Source organism: Bos grunniens, chromosome 14 (assembly GCF_055505025.1).
Source record: "Bos grunniens cultivar Pamir isolate PY7600 chromosome 14, Bosgru_T2T1.0, whole genome shotgun sequence".
NCBI classification, from domain to species: domain Eukaryota; kingdom Metazoa; phylum Chordata; class Mammalia; order Artiodactyla; family Bovidae; genus Bos; species Bos grunniens.
Window position 1 is genome coordinate 48,452,677 of NC_141178.1, and position 19,761 is coordinate 48,472,437.

At 40.6% G+C, this 19,761-nt stretch overlaps 1 protein-coding gene across 18 annotated transcripts in view; it reads left to right on the top strand.

Moving 5' to 3' along the window:
* Nucleotides 1–19,761, top strand: part of NCOA2 (nuclear receptor coactivator 2) — a 287,169-nt gene that overhangs the window by 210,310 nt on the left and 57,098 nt on the right. For all 18 annotated transcript variants that reach the window (XM_086336624.1, XM_086336640.1, XM_086336642.1 and 15 more), the window contains one exon: nt 17,586–17,689. In XM_086336624.1, the coding sequence (XP_086192750.1) occupies nt 17,586–17,689 (104 nt within the window). The remainder of the gene's footprint in view (nt 1–17,585; nt 17,690–19,761) is intronic.

The window sequence follows — 19,761 nt, forward strand, 5'->3', positions numbered from 1 at the left end:
AAAAGTGAAATGAATAACGTTGACATTCAGCGTGGTGCTTCTTCACCTAAGTTCATAACTGAGATACCTTCCACTCCCGTTAGAGCCAGGTGGAGGACAGGGCAGAATTCCTGAGCTGTCTGGGGGAATCTGTAGCTTCTATTTCTTGAGACCTAAAGTACTTCTCAGTAGACTGATGATCCTTTTTATTTAAGACTGTATACATCAGACAGGTATATGCATTCCACCATTTTGTCAGATTCAAAGTTTTTATATGTCTTATTACAGTGATAGAAGGAGAAAAGGGAAAGGGAAAACAGAAAAGCAAACCCTATTGGAGTAGACCTGAGTGTTCTCTGCCACCCCCAAAACCAAGTTCGCCTTCTCTTAAGAACTTTTTTCCTTTTGATAGACTATCTTCGATTTATAGATCCTTTATGTCAGATTAGAGAAAAAAATAACATATAGTATATTTTATTTGGAATATTGTTAGAGAACCAAAATTGTCAGAAGTGAAAGAAATAACGTTTGTCTTTTGTTATATGAATGTACTTACCTTGTGATTGAATGAGTCTTTTTTTTCCCCTTCTTGCCATGGTTTCTTAAGAAAGACAGAGAATTTTCAACTTTAAAAGCCATCCCCCCACCCAAGGTTTATTTGTAAGTTAATTGCTTGGAATGGAGGATATTTCTCCATCAAAACAATACATTTTTGGTGAAGAGATTCATGGACCAGTTCCATAAAGCCTGGTATAACCTATTGCTTCTAACTAGGATAGTTCTTAATATAAAGAGCCATGTTTCAGTAGATGAGGTTTGTAGGATGTTGTAGTGATAAATAGGATGCAGTTTCTTCTAGAAGTATTACTAAATTTATTGTAACCTTTTCTTTCTGTTATATGTCATTTTAAGTATAGATAACTGTCCAATGAGACTCCATGGACATTACTGTTGATAAAAAAAAATGACCCCCTCTTACCCCAAAAGGTGGGAACCACTCTGTGTGTGTGTGTGTGCGTGTGTGTGTGTGTGTGTGTGCGTGTGTGCGCACGCACGCGTAGTTGCTCAGTCGTATCCCACTCTTTGCGACCCCATGGACTGTAGCCTGCCAGGCTCCTCTGAGGAGTCCATGACATTTTCCACGCAAGAATATTGGAGTGGGTTGCCATTTCGTATTCCAGGGGGTCAAAACCATGTCTCCTGTGTGTCCTGCATTGGCAGGCAGAGTCTTTACCACTGTGCCACCTGGTAAGCCCGGTGTTTTTTTTACAAACTGAAGGGTACTCTGGTGGCAAATCAGTCAGCACATGCCTGTATTCCCTGGGAGGACCCTGGATTTCCAGAGGCCTGGAGCAGGGTTGCCCCTTCCTTCCTTTCTGCCCTGGTAGGGTCTCCTGGACTCCTCACCCTCCAGGCTGCCACATGCCAAGACTCCTGTGAGAGGAGCGAGTTCTAGAAGGGCAAGACCATGGTGATGGGGAGGGTGACATGAAGGTGTGTAAACCTGAAAGCCAGGAGCTCACGCTGGCAGAGTAAACCAGAGGCTCTGGGCCAAGGTTATCTTTCTTTCCTTCTTTTCACCTGCTTCCCATTCCATTGTCTTCTTTTAACCACTCTGTTTATTTCTCCTGGGATTTTTTTTTTTTTTTTTCCTTCTCCCTTGATCTACCACAGCACAAAATTCAGGTCTTTATGTGCAATTCTTGCCTTTGAAGCAAATGTTCAGTTCTGGAATTATTTAGCTAGTGAAACAGATAAAGTGAAAATAGCAAAGGAGAAGTTACAAACTTTCAGGAAGTCTTTAAAACTCATAATAAATTGTGCTCCAGATGTTCTCTGAAATATACATGAAGCTCTATTTCAAGCTTTGTCTCTCTTCCCAATTTCATCTTATCTTTAGAAAAACCCTAAATTTATCTCTTTCGATCTCACAGGAGGTACTTGTGGGTCCCCCGATCTTCCATACCATTCCACTTGTATCTGTCTATTCTTCTCTCTTCTTTCCCTTCTCTTAAATTCTATTTAACGAGACAGAGACTGCATAGATAAATAGTGAATCTTAAGTTACACAAAGAATTAAAGTATGGCTCGTCAGTATTTCAGAGGAAATATTCTAAATGGAGGTGCTAAGAAATGGGAGTGAAGCCCCCTGTGCACTTGCAGAGGTGAGTACTGAAGTATTATTGATAGATTGACATTACCCAGCTAAACATGTAGACAGCTGCAGTTTTAGTCTCTACTTAGTGGCTTCAAAGCCATAACAGTTTTATCTTCAATAAGCATCTTCTCAATACAGTTGTTATTTAGTCTCTAAGTCATGTCCCGACTCTTTGCAACCCTGTGGACTGTAGCCTGCCAGGCTCCTCTGTTTATGAGATTTCTGGAAATCTCATACTGGAATGGGTTGCCATTTTCTTCTCCAGGGGACCTTCCCAGCCCAGGGATCAAACCCAGGTCTCCATATTACAGGCGGATTCTTCACCTGTTGAGCCACGTGGGAAACCACAGGAGAGCCACCTGGGAAGCCCGTCTCAATACTGTAGTTACTTAGAACTGTAAGATTACACTCACTGCCTATTTGTTGCCTACGGGACACAGTGAAGCTATTTTCATATTTTAAAAAATTACAAATTATGAGCAGTTAATTTTTTTTTCAAATTGACCCTCAGGGTAGGGATGGGGGAGGTGAACCTGAAAGATCATAGATCCAGTGTCAGGATCTATAAAGACCTAGTATTAGATATTCTTGTGCAGAGTCACAATACTATATGCACAAGTTGATTACGCTAATTCCTTTAACACTGCTTCTCTTTTATATACCGATCTGAGGAGCCCCTGTGGTTGTTTCCATGTACTATACTTAATCCTCCTCTTTGGGAATTGAGGTTTTCAAATCGAGCTCCTGGTTTTCATATTAGGGTAAGAGGAAAGATCCAGACATTGGTGTGTTTTAGCTACACTTCTAACCAGTGACCCGTGCTTTTCTTAAAAAGGACAGATACATAACCCATCTTATAGATGGACTTCACTTTGTAATCAGGTAATTGTAGGTTTTTCTCTCAAGTTCACCCAGTAGGTTTACTTGGAAATTTTGAAAGCTTTATTTTTATTCCTGTGGCGTATGCTCTCAGCTTGTATTTTTGAGACCTGTAAGTGTAATTTCCTTGGCAATTGGGTTTATCCTGGGAGGATAATATAAAAGATCATTAACATTCGCATTTTTATTTTCCAAAATTCTTTTGGGTTGCTACACTTGAGAGAACTAATTAGGCCCTGTTAGCATCCTGAGGTGTACGCATTGTTCCTGGTATGTTGATGAATGTTTATTTTGAGTTAAGTATATCAGCTCTTGCCATGCTCAGTCTGTAATGAAGGCATTCTTAGTAACATCTTCAATAATTAGTTTCTCTTCATTCAGCATCTGGATCAATGCTGTATTCTAAACTTTACTCTCCAAATAAGCTTAGTCTTCTAGCTTAGTAAATAAGAAAACCTCCTCATACTGACAAATTTATAAATTTCACTTTTCTTTTATGCCTAAATCCACAACACTTTAAAGAGACAATCTGCTCACCCCATTTCGGCCCTCAGCTACACCATGGCAGTGCCTCAAGCATGCACAGCAGCACAAGGCTTGTCTTTTTTACCTTTGCATCCTCACCATCTAACACCGTGCTTATGTTTCCCTTAAAAACATGAAATACCACTTTCTTGAAAACAAAATTACAAAGAAAAATTAAAAACTAAAATGCCTTATACCGTCTGTGTGCTTGGAGCTGATCCCTCAAACCTGCCCAGACCACCTGAGCTCTCCTTGCATTGCTTTCTCCAGAGCATGAATCAGGTAAACTCTTACTGAGTGTCTGCATGGGTTAGCATGGACTGTGCAAAGTGATGGGTATACAAAAATGTAAAATACAGCCCCCGGCTCAAGGACTGCACAGCCTCAGGAGAATTATGAGGCGATCCACATCAAGTCAGATGATTTCCATATGGAATAGTAAGTGATAGTACGGCTGTGTTTTGGAGGAAGAGAGTGTAAAAACAAAAATTGGCTCCCCTGAGATTCCAGGAAGATTACATGGAGTAAATGACAACTGGGATCCAGGATCAAGAAGGCCTCAAAGTGGATTTTCATGTGTCATGTTCCCTTGCTTGGGCTGGTCCAGAAAGACAGAAAACAAATGTTTTCATTCTAAGAGACTAATGCTGTTGGGGTAGGGGTAGGGGCGGAGAAGGCATCTTATTTCAATATTTGAAAAGGAAGGAAATTTACATTTGGTAGAGTACTCATGTTTTCTCCCAGTGAGAGTGAAAATTTATGTTTTGGTGTTACCATAGATAACTGAAGAGATTTTATTACTCTTAATATTGACATTGATTTTTTTTAATTTAAATTTATTGGTAGAAAAGCTATAGAAATGATACTAAATTTAATTCATTAATAAGCCATGTCTCAAGATAACTTCAATAAAATACCTTCTTGTAAGTTTCTGATTCAATTTCTATTTTATCACGAAGGGGTGTAATTTTCTTTTAGTACAAACTTGTCTATTGCTGTTCGTTTTCACTTGACTTAGCCTGATGAAGTCTGTCTGTTTCCTTTCTTACACATGCCTGATTTCACATTTTTCTTTGTTATACAGTCCTTTATATTCTGTTATTTAACGTCTTTATTTGTAATTTGTAAACAGGTTTATTGGATTCTTGCTTTTGTAAGACTGCTTGTAATTATAAATGCAGAATAATATTATTACTTAGCGCCTTTCTTCTGTGGCGCTCAGAATGCTTCACATACATTATCTTATTAAGCCTCATAACATCCCTGGGAGGCAGGGGCATTTTGCAAGCGATTATGGATTGCTTTGCTGAATCAGCACCACCTCACAGCATTATGATAAGCTGGGAAAAAGATTGAGGTCATGTACTAACTTGTTCTCAGGAAACCCCACATGCAGCCAAATATTTTCCTTGGCAATACAGCCCTAATAACTGCCACCATTCGAGTCTCTGGGAAACCCACTGTCCATTGATGCTGTTAAAATTTTTTTTTGAAAACGCATATCAAAGACAGTATATTGCCTCTGCCAGTTCAGAGGCAGGTGGATTACAGTTGGCATGAGAACAGCTCACCTTCTGGTTCAGGCTTTCAGTCTACAGAAGAAAGGCTAGGTCTGCTCTCGCTGCAGCTCTCAACACCGGACCTGCCCAGTTATCACGTGTGTCGTTATCAGCCACTCTCTCTGCCTCACTGTTAGCTGTCACCTGGCAGGCAAGACTTCCAAAACCAGGTTTCTGGGATTCAAATTGTTCATCTGTGTTGACAGTAAAACCTATTTCCAAATGCCATTGGGTAGAACTTTACTGAAGTCTTTATGACAGTATCATACTAAATCATGCAGCATTTGAAAGTGTAAGCAGGGTAATTAAAAGTGAAAATAGGACGAGTACATCTAATGAAGCTTTTATTTCATCATTTGAAGGGTTGTAGAGTGGTAAGGAAAAGTTCTTTCTCACAGCTAATACATGTAAAACAAAAATTAATTTGAAGCTAATTTAAACCAGTAAATTTAATAGAGAGTAAGTTAATTCCTATTATGTCTTCTTCATATTTATAATTAGTTAACTTCTATATATGCCATGGCCTGCACAGATGATCATGATTAACCTCTCCAGGATTTTTCTTCCCCATGGGAATAGCCATGGCACTCGCTGTGTGTATATCTTTCAGTTGTAGCTCAAACTTTTCCATAAGCTTTGTTAGAGAACACAATTGTCAGACTTTGGGGGGGTTTTGAGGGGGTGGGGCACCATGTCACATGTGGCTTGCAGGGTCTTAGTTCCCCAACCGAGGATCAAACCTGGGCCCCCCCACAGTGAAAGTGCCAAGTCTTAAGCACTGAACTGCCAAGGAATTCCCTGTCAGACTTCAGATGCCTTTTGAAATGTCTTGCAAGTAGATTTGACTGCTTTAAATAGTCTTTGTATTTGAGAGGACATAACATATAATACCCAAGAGAATTGCTCAGTTACCAGCAGCATCACAAAATTTTTTTCTGTAGCATACAAAATTTACTGGAGAATCATAAGACCATATCCAAAGAAAGGAGAGAATTTCATTGTGGGAAAGGTAGTCAGGATACCAAATTTAGGAATCTCTGTAAATGTCAACCTTTGTTCATTTCACTTTAACTTCATCGTGCAAACTGTGGTCACCTCTTGTGCACGCTTTTGCTGGGCTTTCACACGTGCAGGTACCACAGTTCCTAAGCCCCTCACTGTGCACCTGCTGCCTGGTGAGGCCTATGAGTTTCTGCGTGAAGCTGACCCCTGTCTTCTATTTAATTGCCTGCTGCCGTGAACAGTTGTGGAAGGCTGGTTGACAACTCAGTGCCACTCCTGCTTAAATTGGAGAGATTTTATGCCACACAGTATTTAAAGGGTTACTTTAAAGACAAATTTAAATCTTTTGCTATTGTCATTATGAAACAGTGAATATTGGTTTTTTCTCGGATGTCTTTTAAACTTAGGTTACTGTGATAATGATAAGGAAACCTCCTATTTTGGAAAATTAGGAAGATGTACTTACTTCCCAAATTCGTCCCAGTCCTTTTCTTTTCACCTAATCTCTTACTGGGCTTCCCTGGTGACTCAGATGGTCAAGAGTCTGCCTGCAGTGCAAGATACCTGGGTTCAATCCCTGGGTTCAGAGGATCCCCTGGAGAAGGGAATGACAACCCACTCTAGTATTCTTGCCTGGAGAATCCCATGGACAGAGGAGCCTGGAGGGCTACAGTCCATGGGGTCGCAGAGTTAGACACGACTGAGCGACTAGCACTTTTACTTTCAATCTCTTACTGAAGGTACAGTGATTGTTCTCCACAATCAAAGTTTTGCATACATGTGTTGGAATCTGCAAATTCAGATCCAGTTTCTCTTTGTTGTGTGGGCAAACCTTGCTGTAAAATATTCTGTAGTGGCATACATTTGGCCTTCAAGACAAGTCAGATCCTTTGTTTTACCCGGCTTTACTTCACATTTGGTCTGGGCAATTCAGATGCCATCCTAAGGTGACAGCTCTTTGTGCAGGAGATGAATCATTCATAACAACTCTGTCACTCTGCATGGTCAGCACTAATCACTATGTCCTCTCCCCAGAGCCCAAGTTCGTAAAGTCCAGGACCTCTTGGAGATTAGTTGGGGGGCAAGGGCTACCGACATTTTGGTATGTAAAAATAGGAGTTCAAATCAAAATGCTGTTTCAAACATTTGAATAGATTAAACTTCTGTTTCTGTATGATATAAAAGTGATACTTGCTGTATCATTTTTATGATCAAAAAAATCACAAAAGTTCTATTTTTGTGGATTAACAAGAAACAACCAAGAATGATGGCTTCACGGTCACCAGAAATGATGCACTTTACTTGTAGTAATTGTTCAAAGTGTCTGAAATGGAGTTGACTAGATCTATTGTCTTAATAGTTGTTCCTTCTCCTCCCTAAACATTCACATAGGAATTACCTGGGATTTGTTTATGTCTTAGTCATTAATCTGCCGAATTGATCTAAATGAAATTTCAGTTTTTAGAGATTTTTTTGTCCACAGGAGACTGTGGTGGTTGCAGACAGTATGATTTTCTGGAGCCCACCTCTGACAATGGGCCCAATATGTGCCCTGTGACCCAAGGAGTAGATGCTGGGGGCCCTGGCTCTGGTCCCTGACCATGGAGACCTCTCACCAGGGACACTGCCCTCACCTTACAGTCACTGTGAAATCCAGTTGCCTCGACCCCTTGCTAGTATGCCCTCCTCTAGCCTGCCTTCCGTGATTAACCACAGCCATGCTACTTCCTATATTTATGCAAGGTTCCCAAGTTGTTATCAATGCTGTACTTTCTTTACTAGGGTGATATGATGTAACATAATTTAATGTTTCAGGACTCTAAATTGGATGATTCTAAGTTCTATTATCAGCTTCCTGCATTAGGTGCTTGAAATTGGGAACACCTGCTTTTTAAAAAGCCTGCTTGAAAGTTCTCCTATGACTACTCAAGCTAAGGCACAAGTGAGTGCCCGGGGTTCCAGGGGTGGCAGGCAAGACAGAACCCCCTGGAAGTGGGTGCCTCCCTGTGAGATTGTTGGGGTCTCAGTGGGCAAAGGAGAGGCAGGTCTGCACAGCTCACTGTCCCAGTCTCTTCAGGAGACAGGCATCAGGTCTTGTGTCCGCAGAGAAAAACTGGAAGGAAAAAATATCCAGAGGGGAGAGAATCCTGAGGAGAGGGCAGGCTAGCTGGTCTGACAGGCGGAACCTAAAGTGAATCAGAGCAGGAGGCATGTCAGTGACAGGCGAGTGGGAGCACGAGGGTGGACGTGGAAGAATGGCCCCAGGGAAAAGGAAGGTCGAGTCCTAGGCGGGGGTTCAGTCTCACAAGAGGCATGCCTCTGAAGATCCACTACTAAGGGAAAGGGAGTCTTTCGATCGGAGCCCTGTGAACCCTGAACGAAGTGGGAACTTATGGTGGAATTGGTGAGAAGGGTAAACGGATGTCAAGAGACCAGTCCTTCCTTGTTTCCTAGCCTCTCCCCCTCCACACCCCTTTTCTACCCTGTGCTTTTATCGGACACCATTGAGGTGGTAAGTTTCATGTTAGTCACTGAGTATCCAAAGTTAAATAAGACAAGATCCTTGCCAGCCTCTCCAGGGATGTCAGCCCTCCTCTGCCCAGCCTCACTTTCCAGATGATTCGTGTAACTCAGGGAACTTCTCCTTGGAGGCCAGGGCTTCTCCCAGCCCACCGTGTGGGAAGACCAAGAAATCTGATGAAGCACTCTTCCATCCTGGGTCCCCAGCAAACGGGTGGTTTGTAGACATCTACCTGGCTTGCCTCATAATTTCTTAAGAGCTAAGCATGGCTAGGAAAATCCCTGAGTCAGATTAAAAACTCCCGTGATACCTAAGCTACCCTTTTTTTAATGGAGCAACTTGCAACTTCCTAGATGAATAAAGTTGGTCTGTTTATTTTTCTTCATCTCTAAAGTGTGGAAAGAGATGGTGCTTTGGTCAGTGAGAAGGTGCTATATTGTTGTTTTTGTTAATAAAATCCCCGGAGTCTGGAAAGAAATATAAAGCACCCCACCTAATGCTGCCCCATTCTCCACCAGGATAGTCCTGATGCCCTTAACACCAACAGTCTCATTTCTGTCTCATCCTATGTCTACTTCATACTTGGACTACAAAAATCAGAACCTTAGCCCCCCGCTATGTTAAGTACACAGTGAAGCCCTTCAGAACAGCTCTTTCTAAAGAGAGGTACTTGTGAGTTTTAGATTCTGCATATCCTGAATTTTAGCTCCAGCGGTAAAACTGTTCAATAACACATGATTGAGCACCCACTGTGTGCCAGCCAGGGAGTAAAAGACTTCTCCTGTTGTCGAACAGCCAGCAATGCTGTGAAAGGGACAGCTGTGGGAACAGATCAGTCATGTCACAGCCCCGGGGTCGGGGCTGGTTAGGCACCAGGCCTTGCAGGAGCGGAGGAAAGGGTTAGCTTGATTGTTGTGAGCTTCCGGAACAATGATTGGTCTTCAAAGAGAACAGGTAGAAGGGCATCTGGTGCTGATGGAAGAGTCAGAAAGTACCTGAAACCTTCAAACAGGATCATGCCACTGGGGAGGGAGATAATAAATATTGCTAGGGTGTAAGGTAGGACTGGGGCTTCCCAGGTGGCTTAGTGGGTAAAGAACCTGCCTGCAATACAAGGAGACGTAAGAGACATAGGTTTGATCCCTGGGTTGGGAAGATCCCCTGGAGAAGAGCGTGGCAACCCACTCCAGTATTCTTGCCTGGAGAACAGCCCATGGAATTGCAAAGAGTTGGACATGACTGAAGTGACTAAGCACACACACATTCAAGGTAGGACAGTTAGATGAGTTATGCTGTGCTAATTAACAGAATAATGATAGAATATTTCTACTACTTAGGCTAAAGTCCTCTTAAGGATTTTAGAAACAACTTTTCATGTAATTCCTGTATTTTAACCCGTTTATGAGAAGCTTTGCATGCTCCTGTGGTATCATGTTGTTGGCATTGCTTGAGTTAACATATGTGTTTGGGAAAAGTGAAACTTTTTTTTAAAATAGTTTTGTCCTTTGAGAGACTGCCGTTAAATATCCTGAATGAGTGCTGAATTCAAACTTCACCTCACTTCTCACTTCTTTCATACCTACTGATTTTTTTTTCCTTTGTGTGATCTCAGTCTCACCTTTGAACCTTCTAAGCAAATTCTGATTCCTCCATTCCTTATTCAGATAACTCCTAAAGCCTTAGCTGTCAGCACCCTATGAATTAGACTTAACTAGAACCAAGCAATTCTCGGATTTTATTTTGCCCTCACCTCTTAATACTCCATTGCTGGAGAAGATGCAGGCAGAGACGGACATTCTCGCAATGGAGAACGAATGAATCCTGACAGCCTGGGTTTAATGACGTGTACTTGTTGCCTTTGAGTTGATCTACCTGCAGTGCTTCTGAAGCTGTGTTGCCACAAATTTAAACAATTTTCTTTTCTCTGTCAATGTGGTTGACTTTGTGTCAGATTTTTTTTTGTTGTTCTTTGCCTTTCAGGATCTGTCTTTAAATTTAAGGTCCTACCTCATAGACATGTATAGATTATGTAAAAGAAAGATTCTGGACAAATAGTCATATACACGCATGGTGTACTAGGAAAGGTTATCCCCTGTCAATTTTACCTATCAGTACATTCAGTATTGATAGGTAATATTGAAGTGGGGTGCTAAAAACAATGGTACATTGGTGATAGCAGATTTAGTGATAGTTCTTGCAAGCAAAAGCGTTCTCTAGCCAGTTATACCCAGAATCTTTTCTGGCTACCATTTTCTCTTCCTGATCCGTGTGGTACATTAATTTACAAAGTAGGACGTGCATATTTCAAACTTATGGCATGATGGTTGGCTCCGTGCCAGCAGTCACACCTTCCCATTGATGGCAATGAAACCAAGCTTGTTGCTTTCTCTTGAAGCAAGAGAGCCAGGGGGCTTTGCTGGGGGCTGGGGGAAGTATCCTTCAGATGGGTTCAGTTTACCGTTTCTTCATGCCGAAGGGAAACCGTGATGCAATAACACCAAACTCCCGAGTCAGAAAGAGAGGGAGGTGACTTGGAGCCGAAGTTCCTCCCACTCCCAAAGAAAGTGCAGCTGTGCGTTTTTAATATGCACGGCAGGAGATTTCAGCAGCCCGATGATATATAGTGCATTAATGTTGAAAAGATAAACACATTTGGAGAGCACAGGAAGGGCCTTGTGTTTTTATGTTAGCAGAATGCTTCCTAATGAATAAGAATGTGCTGCTGGCTTCACGGAGCCAGATGGCAGCTTTTCTAATTTTAGTTGGGTGCAGATGCATAATTCTCTGGTTTTACCTTCTAGAACCTTTGAGATGCTACATCACTTTCCCTGTAATATTTTATCTGTAGTGCTTGGCCAGAAACTGCCTGTCATCGTCTCAGTGACTTCTCTGCTCACTCTCGGTGTGGGTCCCAGCACTGCTGGGTTAGACTGTTGCTTCACCTGAAATCCTCAATGCAGGAAAAGGTGGAAATTGTGGATGTATTCCTACTCGAGTGTTAAAATTTGTTGTGGAGGTAATTAGACTCATCTTTGACGTCAGTCTGCTGAAAAATTGATAGGTATCTGGGTGAGCGATTGTACTCATTTTGGAGCAGTGGAATTAATTATAAAACCTGCATAAAGTATCAGGTTCCCTTTTAGTTGAAGGTGCTAATACCTTAAATAATACCACTTCTGTAAAAGCAGCTCTCCTCATACTTGACCAAACTTGGGAACAACTTTTCAACTCTTACTTGTTACATGTCAGGGCATCCAAACATGGGCAATGTTCAAATATTCTCTATATGTAAAAATACACCATGGGTTATTTTTCAGGTTATATATTTTTCAGAGTGAATCACCGATACTTGTTTCAATTCTGACTTTTTAAAGATAATTTGCACAAGTTTTCCATGGCTTCTTCAGATGATTTTTTTTTTTTAATTTTTTTATGTATTTATGACACATGGAATCTTAGTTCCCTGACCAGGGATAGAACCCACACACCCTGCATGGGAATCGTGGAGTCTTAAGCACTGGGCCACCAGGGAAGTCCCATATTCAGATGACTTTTTTGGAGACAGAAGAGCATAAACCTCTTAAATAATGGCCATATCACCATGTCCCTCTAATGGGCAGACATTAAATAGCACTTAGGTTTCTAAGTCATGCGTGGTTGACGCCGCTGCTGCTGCTGCTGCTGCTGGAATTAGAGCAATTATGTGGCTGTCCCCTGGGCCATGGCTGCCGTCCCTGTGAGAGGCAGGAATCTGTTCTGGCCGTATTTTTCAGAAAGGCCCTGGGAGTGCATGTTCTCAGTTCAGTTGCCTAATTAACAAGTAGATGAGACCTTCTAATATTATAAGATTCACTAAGTTACCAAAAATCAATGAATGATGTTCTCTCAGAATATGTAAAGGTCTTTAAGAAACATACACACATCACTTCATACTTTAAAAATAGCTATATATGCTTTTTTTCCCAAGGATATATAATTTTTTTTGCTAGAATCACAGTTTCTGTGTGTTTCTGTTCTCACCAGGAAATTTAAATTTTTACTTTGTATTTGTAAATCACTTAAATATCTAGAGATTAAACGCTTCCCTACTCACCTTTCCTTTTGTTCTGAGAGAAAGCGTAAGTAATAATTACTTATGAAGAAAAGCATATGGAATATAATATTAATGATTTTCTCCCAGTTTGTGGTATGACTCATCTTAACACAGTCCCTAAAGAGATGGGGTTTGTTCTTTGCTTTGAAACTGGAAATCTAATTAATTGATATTGGATTTCTAGAGTGCCGGTGAATGGAGGAAGGATGGGCTTGCTCTTGGAGCAGCCACCCAGGAGGGAGGGTCAGTAGCAGAAAGATGACGGCCGCATCCTTGGACAGTCTCTTTAATCAGAGCTTTGCATTTGTAACGCTGGGCTATTACAAAGACCTAGAGCTATTTCATGGCATTTTTGTCTTTAGGGGGTGAGGAAGAAAAGGACAGTTTACTGTTTTCATTGTCACTCTCTCAGGTCATAGTCTTTACCTAAAAAGAACAACCTTAATAGTCAAAGTGCAGAAGAACTGGAAAGCAGGGCATGGAGCAGAAAGCTTTTTGTAGGCTCTGAAAATTCAGTTTTATCATCTCTTTTTTCAATGTAAGAGTTCCACCTGTAATAATGAGATTTCATAAGGTTTTGATCATTTGAAAAGATCTGGGATGATCTTTCAGTAAACTGTGGAGTTTACTGAAGGATATTTTTGTGACAGAATATATTTTTATGGTTAATGGATGCAAAATATAGAAAAGTAAATATAATTTGTGACCACTGAGAAAACTGCCTAATTTAAAAATATTAAATAGTATGTTTTAGTATAGTAATGGCTGTTCTTACAGAAGTATAAATATATCTAAGGATTTAAGCTTATTTATATCTGGGACATAAAAATAGCATACTCATTCTTGAAATGCTCCCACAAAATACCAATGTATGTCCGGGTAACATGACAAGATATCTCAAAGGAGTTTTTTCTTCCTCCTATTTGACTTTAAAGCCCAAATGAACTTTGTACGGAGGTAGTAATTACTTCATGAAAAGTACCCAAATAACATAAATTCATGGCCAGTTTAATTTAGATTCAGATTACCTTGGTAAAGCCATATTTCTATGTCTTTTCTATCACTTCATACTATTGAGATTTTAATATTGAGAAGTAGCCAAAGCACAAATCTAATACAGAATTGAATAGATGACAAGTTAACAAAAAGTAAATAAAAATAAATATGTATAGATCTTCAGTGAGGACAGGCATGAAGGTCCCTAAATTCTTTACCCTTTTTTCTTATTTATTTACTCTGTGAGTAGTGAACAGTTCCCATTCTCTGAGTAAATATATGAATAGCATTGTGTGAACACTGAACATTTTAAAAGTTCTCTTGCAGATACTCAGTGGCCTCATCTGGAATTTTCTTTGCCAGTACACTAACATAATTTGAGATTGACCTTGGGAAAATTTTTGTTGTTTTTATTCTGAGTCCAGGATTCCTAAAATTCCAGCTTAGACAAATTGTTGGCCATTATTCCTGAACACTGGTTTCAGAGGCCAGGCTGAGATTTCCCCAGGAACAGACGCCACACAACCGTTGCTTTTGCCATGCACTCACGTATCCCACAGAATCCAACACCACTACAGGGGATGTGAAGTATTTTCAGCTCTGTCCAGCCTTTAAAAAAAAAAAATCTCTTCTTTGAATTTATAGTTCCTCACTGTACAGCCCTAGGTTCTCGTTTGACTCAGTAGATGCCCCCTACCCCTTGCCCCCAGCAAGATGTATCCTCTCATCCCATAAGGATCCTTCATTCCACCTGTACCACAAGCATGACTGGAACACACAGCAGGACACTGAGACACATGGACAGTGTTCTGGCCAGTTTCCTTATGCCAGCCCTGCATTATCTGTGAGTGCCTGTTAGCTGCTGCTTTTCTCCTTTCAAAAATGTTAGAAAGAGGGAAAAAAATGACATGGTTGATCATTGCAGTCTTTCAGGATGATAATTATTTTTATCCAGGCTTTCCAGTAGAGCCCCCAAAAATTTTGCTCCCTCTGAATTATCTCTTACATTAAATTTTAGGCCCTTAACCTAAATTATGATCTGTAGATTCCTAAAGATGAAAGAAAATGATAATCTCATGCTCTGTATTTCCTGATAAGCATCAAAAATTCAGCACCTGAACACATTGCTAGAACATTTGGGATACCCCAATCTGAAAGTCTGTCACTGTTTAGGAATCTGCGTGATTGAGTTTTTCCAAGTTTGAATTTTTTAATTCCACAAAATGTTGAATGGATGAGGAAACTTTGGGGTCTTCAGCATGATAATCAGATCCTCAAAATGTAAATATCTCACAAAATATATTGATTGTCTCTGAAGGACTTGGGAAATAAGATACACAGAGGTAACATATAATTCAAGGATTATTGGCAATGTTTTATCATAACAACTTGAAGTGGACTATGATGTATAAAAATGTTGAATCACTTTATTGCACACCAGAAACTGATTTAATATTGTATATCAACTGTTCTTCAGGTTTTTTTACCAAAGGACTTGGAAATGGATTATTGTCACTTTGTATTATTTTGCCCTAAAATGAGGCTGAGGATTACTCAGTCTGCACAGTTTTAACACTCCTGCACCCTGAATGCCACCACACGGAAGACAAAAAGTAAATAAAAGGACTGTGGGACATTTATAATGTCTATTACGTGACTTTTGCGATTCAGTAGTCGTCAAACTCAGGGATCCTTTAGGCCTAAACCTGCAGAGACTTCACAGGGGAGGGCTGTTAAATTAGAGGAAAAGTAGATGAAGCAGCAGCTGACGGTGCCAGTCCTGTCCCCGGACTGATGTGGGGAAGGGAGCAGAAACTGAAGAGAAATATACAGCTTCATAGAGTGAACTGGCGCTGGGGGGAGTATGCCCCAATATGTATTTATTTGGGAGTTATTTGGCAATGAAAAAATTTCCGGGAAAAATGGGGAGGGGGGAAGAGGAGTACCTGAGATCCCGCCTGCCCCAGGTGAGAATGACTCAAGAGCTGGGCTGAGACCAAGCCAGCAGCTAGGGGGAGGGACCTACAGTCGAGAGCTGGGGAGGACAGCAAGGAAAGATGAAGGGAGGACTAGCACATCCTCACATGCTGAGTTATAAAGGCTAATAGACAAGCCACAGCTCTATTTATAGCCAGTCACAATTATTCAGATCTAAGCAGGTGAATCAGGAATGTCGCAGAGTCACTGAGAAAACAGATACTCCCTGCTTCTGACCTCTACCTCTGGAACTCAGTCAGGAAGAGCTAAGACAGATATGCTAGTAGTAAGTTATATTTCTAAGTTACTTATGGGTTGTTTTTTTTCCTTGTTTTTAGCTGTGCTGCACGACACGTGGGATCTTAATTCCCCAGCCAGGGATTGAACCCATACCCCCTGAATGGGAGGCTCAGAGTCTTAAACACTAGGGAAGGCCCTTACTTTCTGGTTTTTAAAGTGTGTTTTACATATCCCATTTACTCCTGTCATAGCACATGAAGCAAGAAGGCAGGAACTAAGACCTCCAAAAGTTGAAGTTACATGCTCTGACTTGTACTAAGTGGCTGAGCTGAGACTTGAACTACACAGGCCCTCTTCCCTTTCCCACTGATACATATGCAGGTGGACAGTTTCCATCAAGATTTGGAGGGCCTGCATAATTCCTAATTATTTTCTATAGGCTCCCAGGTACAAATTAACCTTTACAGGTTTTCACAAATACCGTGTAAAATCTTCTGTTACAAAAAAAAAAAGAAGCAGAGTCTGCTAAGTTCATGAAAGCAAGTTGATTCTGAGTACTGAATTGATTTAGAGTTTTCTCTGTGGTTCAGTCTCTCAGTCGTGTCCAACTCTTTGTGCCCCATGGACTGCAGCACACCAGGCTTCCCTGTCCTTCATGTTCTTCACTGTCTCCTAGAGTCTGCTCAAAGTCATGTCTATTGAGTCGGTGATGCCATCCAACCATCTCGTCCTCACAGTTTTCTTAACTTGCATTTAATTACAGAGATAACATGCAGTGTAAACAAGGCTATAATTTATTCCAGGACAAATAATTGGCACATTGTGTTGTGTTGTTTTCTAACAAATTGTTGAGATGTATCTTGTTATGCTTTAAACTTTTCTTGGTGTTCTCGAAATAACCCACTTGCATACACATTGATGACTGTGCATCTGTTTCTTCCACAAGCCTTTTCCATGACGGCATGTCTTCCCAGGCCTGGCGGGAAGTTGCTTCACCCATTTGAGTCCAGGAGCCCAGACCATGCATCTCTGAACTAGATGAAAGGGCTGCCATCGAAATTCTCCGAGTGCCTGATAGGGTGTCCCGCTCTCTGCCTCATGTCGTTAAGCACCTTCCTCCAGGGAGGGGCCAGTCTTTCTGGTTATTCTAAATGTGAAGGTGACAAGAGGTGGGACAGTCCAAAAGCCACAGGAGTGTCCCATGGAAGCAGCAACAGTGGTCAGGACTCGTTTTTATTCCTTCAGACACATCTCTGATTTCTCTCCCGAAGTCTGAACTACAGACTCCCGGTCAGTCATCCCTGCCTGGGGAGTCTGCAGAAAGCCCTAATTGTGCTGCAGTATATAACAGTTTTGCAGTCTTTAAAAAAAAAAAAAATGCTTGTTGGGGACTGGCATGAAACCTCTAAACTCATTTTATCGGCAGCCTGAAAGGGGCTCTGAGCCACAGGTCCTGGAGGTGAAAAGTTAATGTTCTGGCTCCTGCTTCCAGCAGTTTCTCCCGTGCCATGGCAGCGGGGATGTTCTCTAACTCTTTTACAGTCTGATCTGATCCTGCTGAAGATTTTTTTTTGAAGTCATAACAATAAAAATGTTCTTGTGTCATTCTGTCCTTGAAATAGAATGCCAGTTAATTCACACTCGTGTTTGTTGCAGAGAAAGCAGCAGCTGCCAACATCGATGAAGTGCAGAAGTCAGACGTATCGTCTACCGGGCAGGGGGTCATTGACAAGGATGCACTGGGGCCGATGATGCTGGAGGTATTTCACCCTGCTGTTGATCTTCCCAGTATTCCGTTTAATCTTTCAGTGAATGCTGCTGTATTTAAAATGGACCACCAAGAAGGTCCTACTATATAGCACAGGGAACTCTACTCAATGTTATGTGACAGCCTGGAAGGGAGGGGAGTTTGAGGGAGAGAACAGATACATGTATACTTATGGCTGAGTCCCTTGGCTGTCCACCTGAAACTATCACAGCATTGTTAATTAGCTAAACTCCAATCTCAAATAAAAAGTTTAAAAAAAAAAAATTCACTTTTAAGTGAATATAATTTAAGGCTAATCCACATTTATTTTTCACTCTTAAGATGGAAGTACTGCTGACCTCTTGAGCTTACTAATATGTATCTAAAATTTACTCCTGGTTCCAGCTTACATACCTTTCAGATTGATAATGTAGAATTAAATTAACTAGATTAGAATATAAATTTGACCAACTTTAAGTGCTTAAAGTTCATTAAAAAATGAATGCTTGAGCATTCATTTTACAAGCACTCATGTTCACATGTCCTGTTAAATTCTGTGATATATTGTGTTTTGAAATGTTGCCAGAATTCTTAGATTTTCACCTGTGCAAGTACAGATAATTATGTATACAGGCTAAAATTTGAGAACCAAATGGAGGTTTACACTTTTTATTTATGCTACATGAATCTAGATTATTGATTTCATAAAGACAAAAATTGAAGTAATATTCAGAACTTTTAAGATAAGCATCACTGCAATGGGTGATCTTAACTGCCATTTCTTTTGGGGGGGCACCTTTTTTTTAATTGGAGTATAATATGTAATTGTTTTACAGTGTTGTATTAGTTTCTGCTGTACCACAGTGTGAATCAGCTGTGAGTGTACATATATCTCCTCCTTCTTGATTAACTGCCATTTCTTTATTAACTTTAGGAGTTTTCATGACCAGACTACTATCTAGAATTTGTTAAGTCCCACTTTCTTATTTTATTAACCCAGTACAGTATTAAGCATCAGATTCTTTGCTATACCTATTCCAAAATTAAAATTCAGGATGTAGGCTATGGTAAGATGAGGGGAAAAAAATGTCAGTGAATATATAACAAGAAGCAGAGGAGCCCTGAGACATAAATTATGTCAGTTCTCAGGATAATTTACTCTGCTGATGATATAATGAGATTGAAAATTATCACATGGCCAGAAGGTCTGCAGCATTGCCATTGTAGAATTGCTTCACTGGCAGCCGCCGCACATATAGAAGAAATTAGGATTTTTAAAGCAAAGATAACCAGTTGGCGCATAAGATGATTTTTATTTTTAGAAAGTCTAATTCTGTGAAAATCTACTGTATAATGGGGCTAGGGAGACACAGAAAAAAATGTAAAGATTGTCTGACCCAGTCTTTATTTTTAGAGATGACAAAATTCAGCGCTTGGGACTACCCTGCTGACCAAAAGACTTTAAAGGACCCTATGTTGGGCCCTGCTTATTTCTCTTTCATCACTGGCTTGAAAACACGTAATGACAATTTTTAGAGAAAAAGTGAAAACAGACTTAACCTGATTTTCCAGAGTTGACAAGGCACTGGAAGGCCAGAGAGTGCTGCTTCCTACTTGGTTCTTAGAAGCAGCTGAGAAAACCCTTAACTAGGTGGACTCTTAGAATTCGATGAAAGAACTGGAAACAAAATTCATTTGGAAATGATGGGGAATTTTAAATATTACAGTTAGGAAAATCCGGTATACCTGTGTTAATTACTTACATTGGGGATGACTTAAAGTAGGGTGGAAACTCTTGGGAAGATTTTCAAGGCTTCTAAAAAGAGATGCTGGCAGTAACCACAAGGCTGTGACTCAAGCTCTCTGAGAGCAAGCTCATTAATTGCAGAAATCAGATTGCTAGATGTCAGCGGGTCTTATCTCATAAGATCAAATCCACATTTTCACTGTTGCAAAATAGTCTTCTGAGAATTCAGTGCATTGAGCAAAACACCTGTGTAGCAGGACTTCAGTGCTAAACAGGTGAGAGATAATGCTTTGAATCTAGAGACTTAAGGTTTGAATTTGCATCTTTTCCCTGTTAAC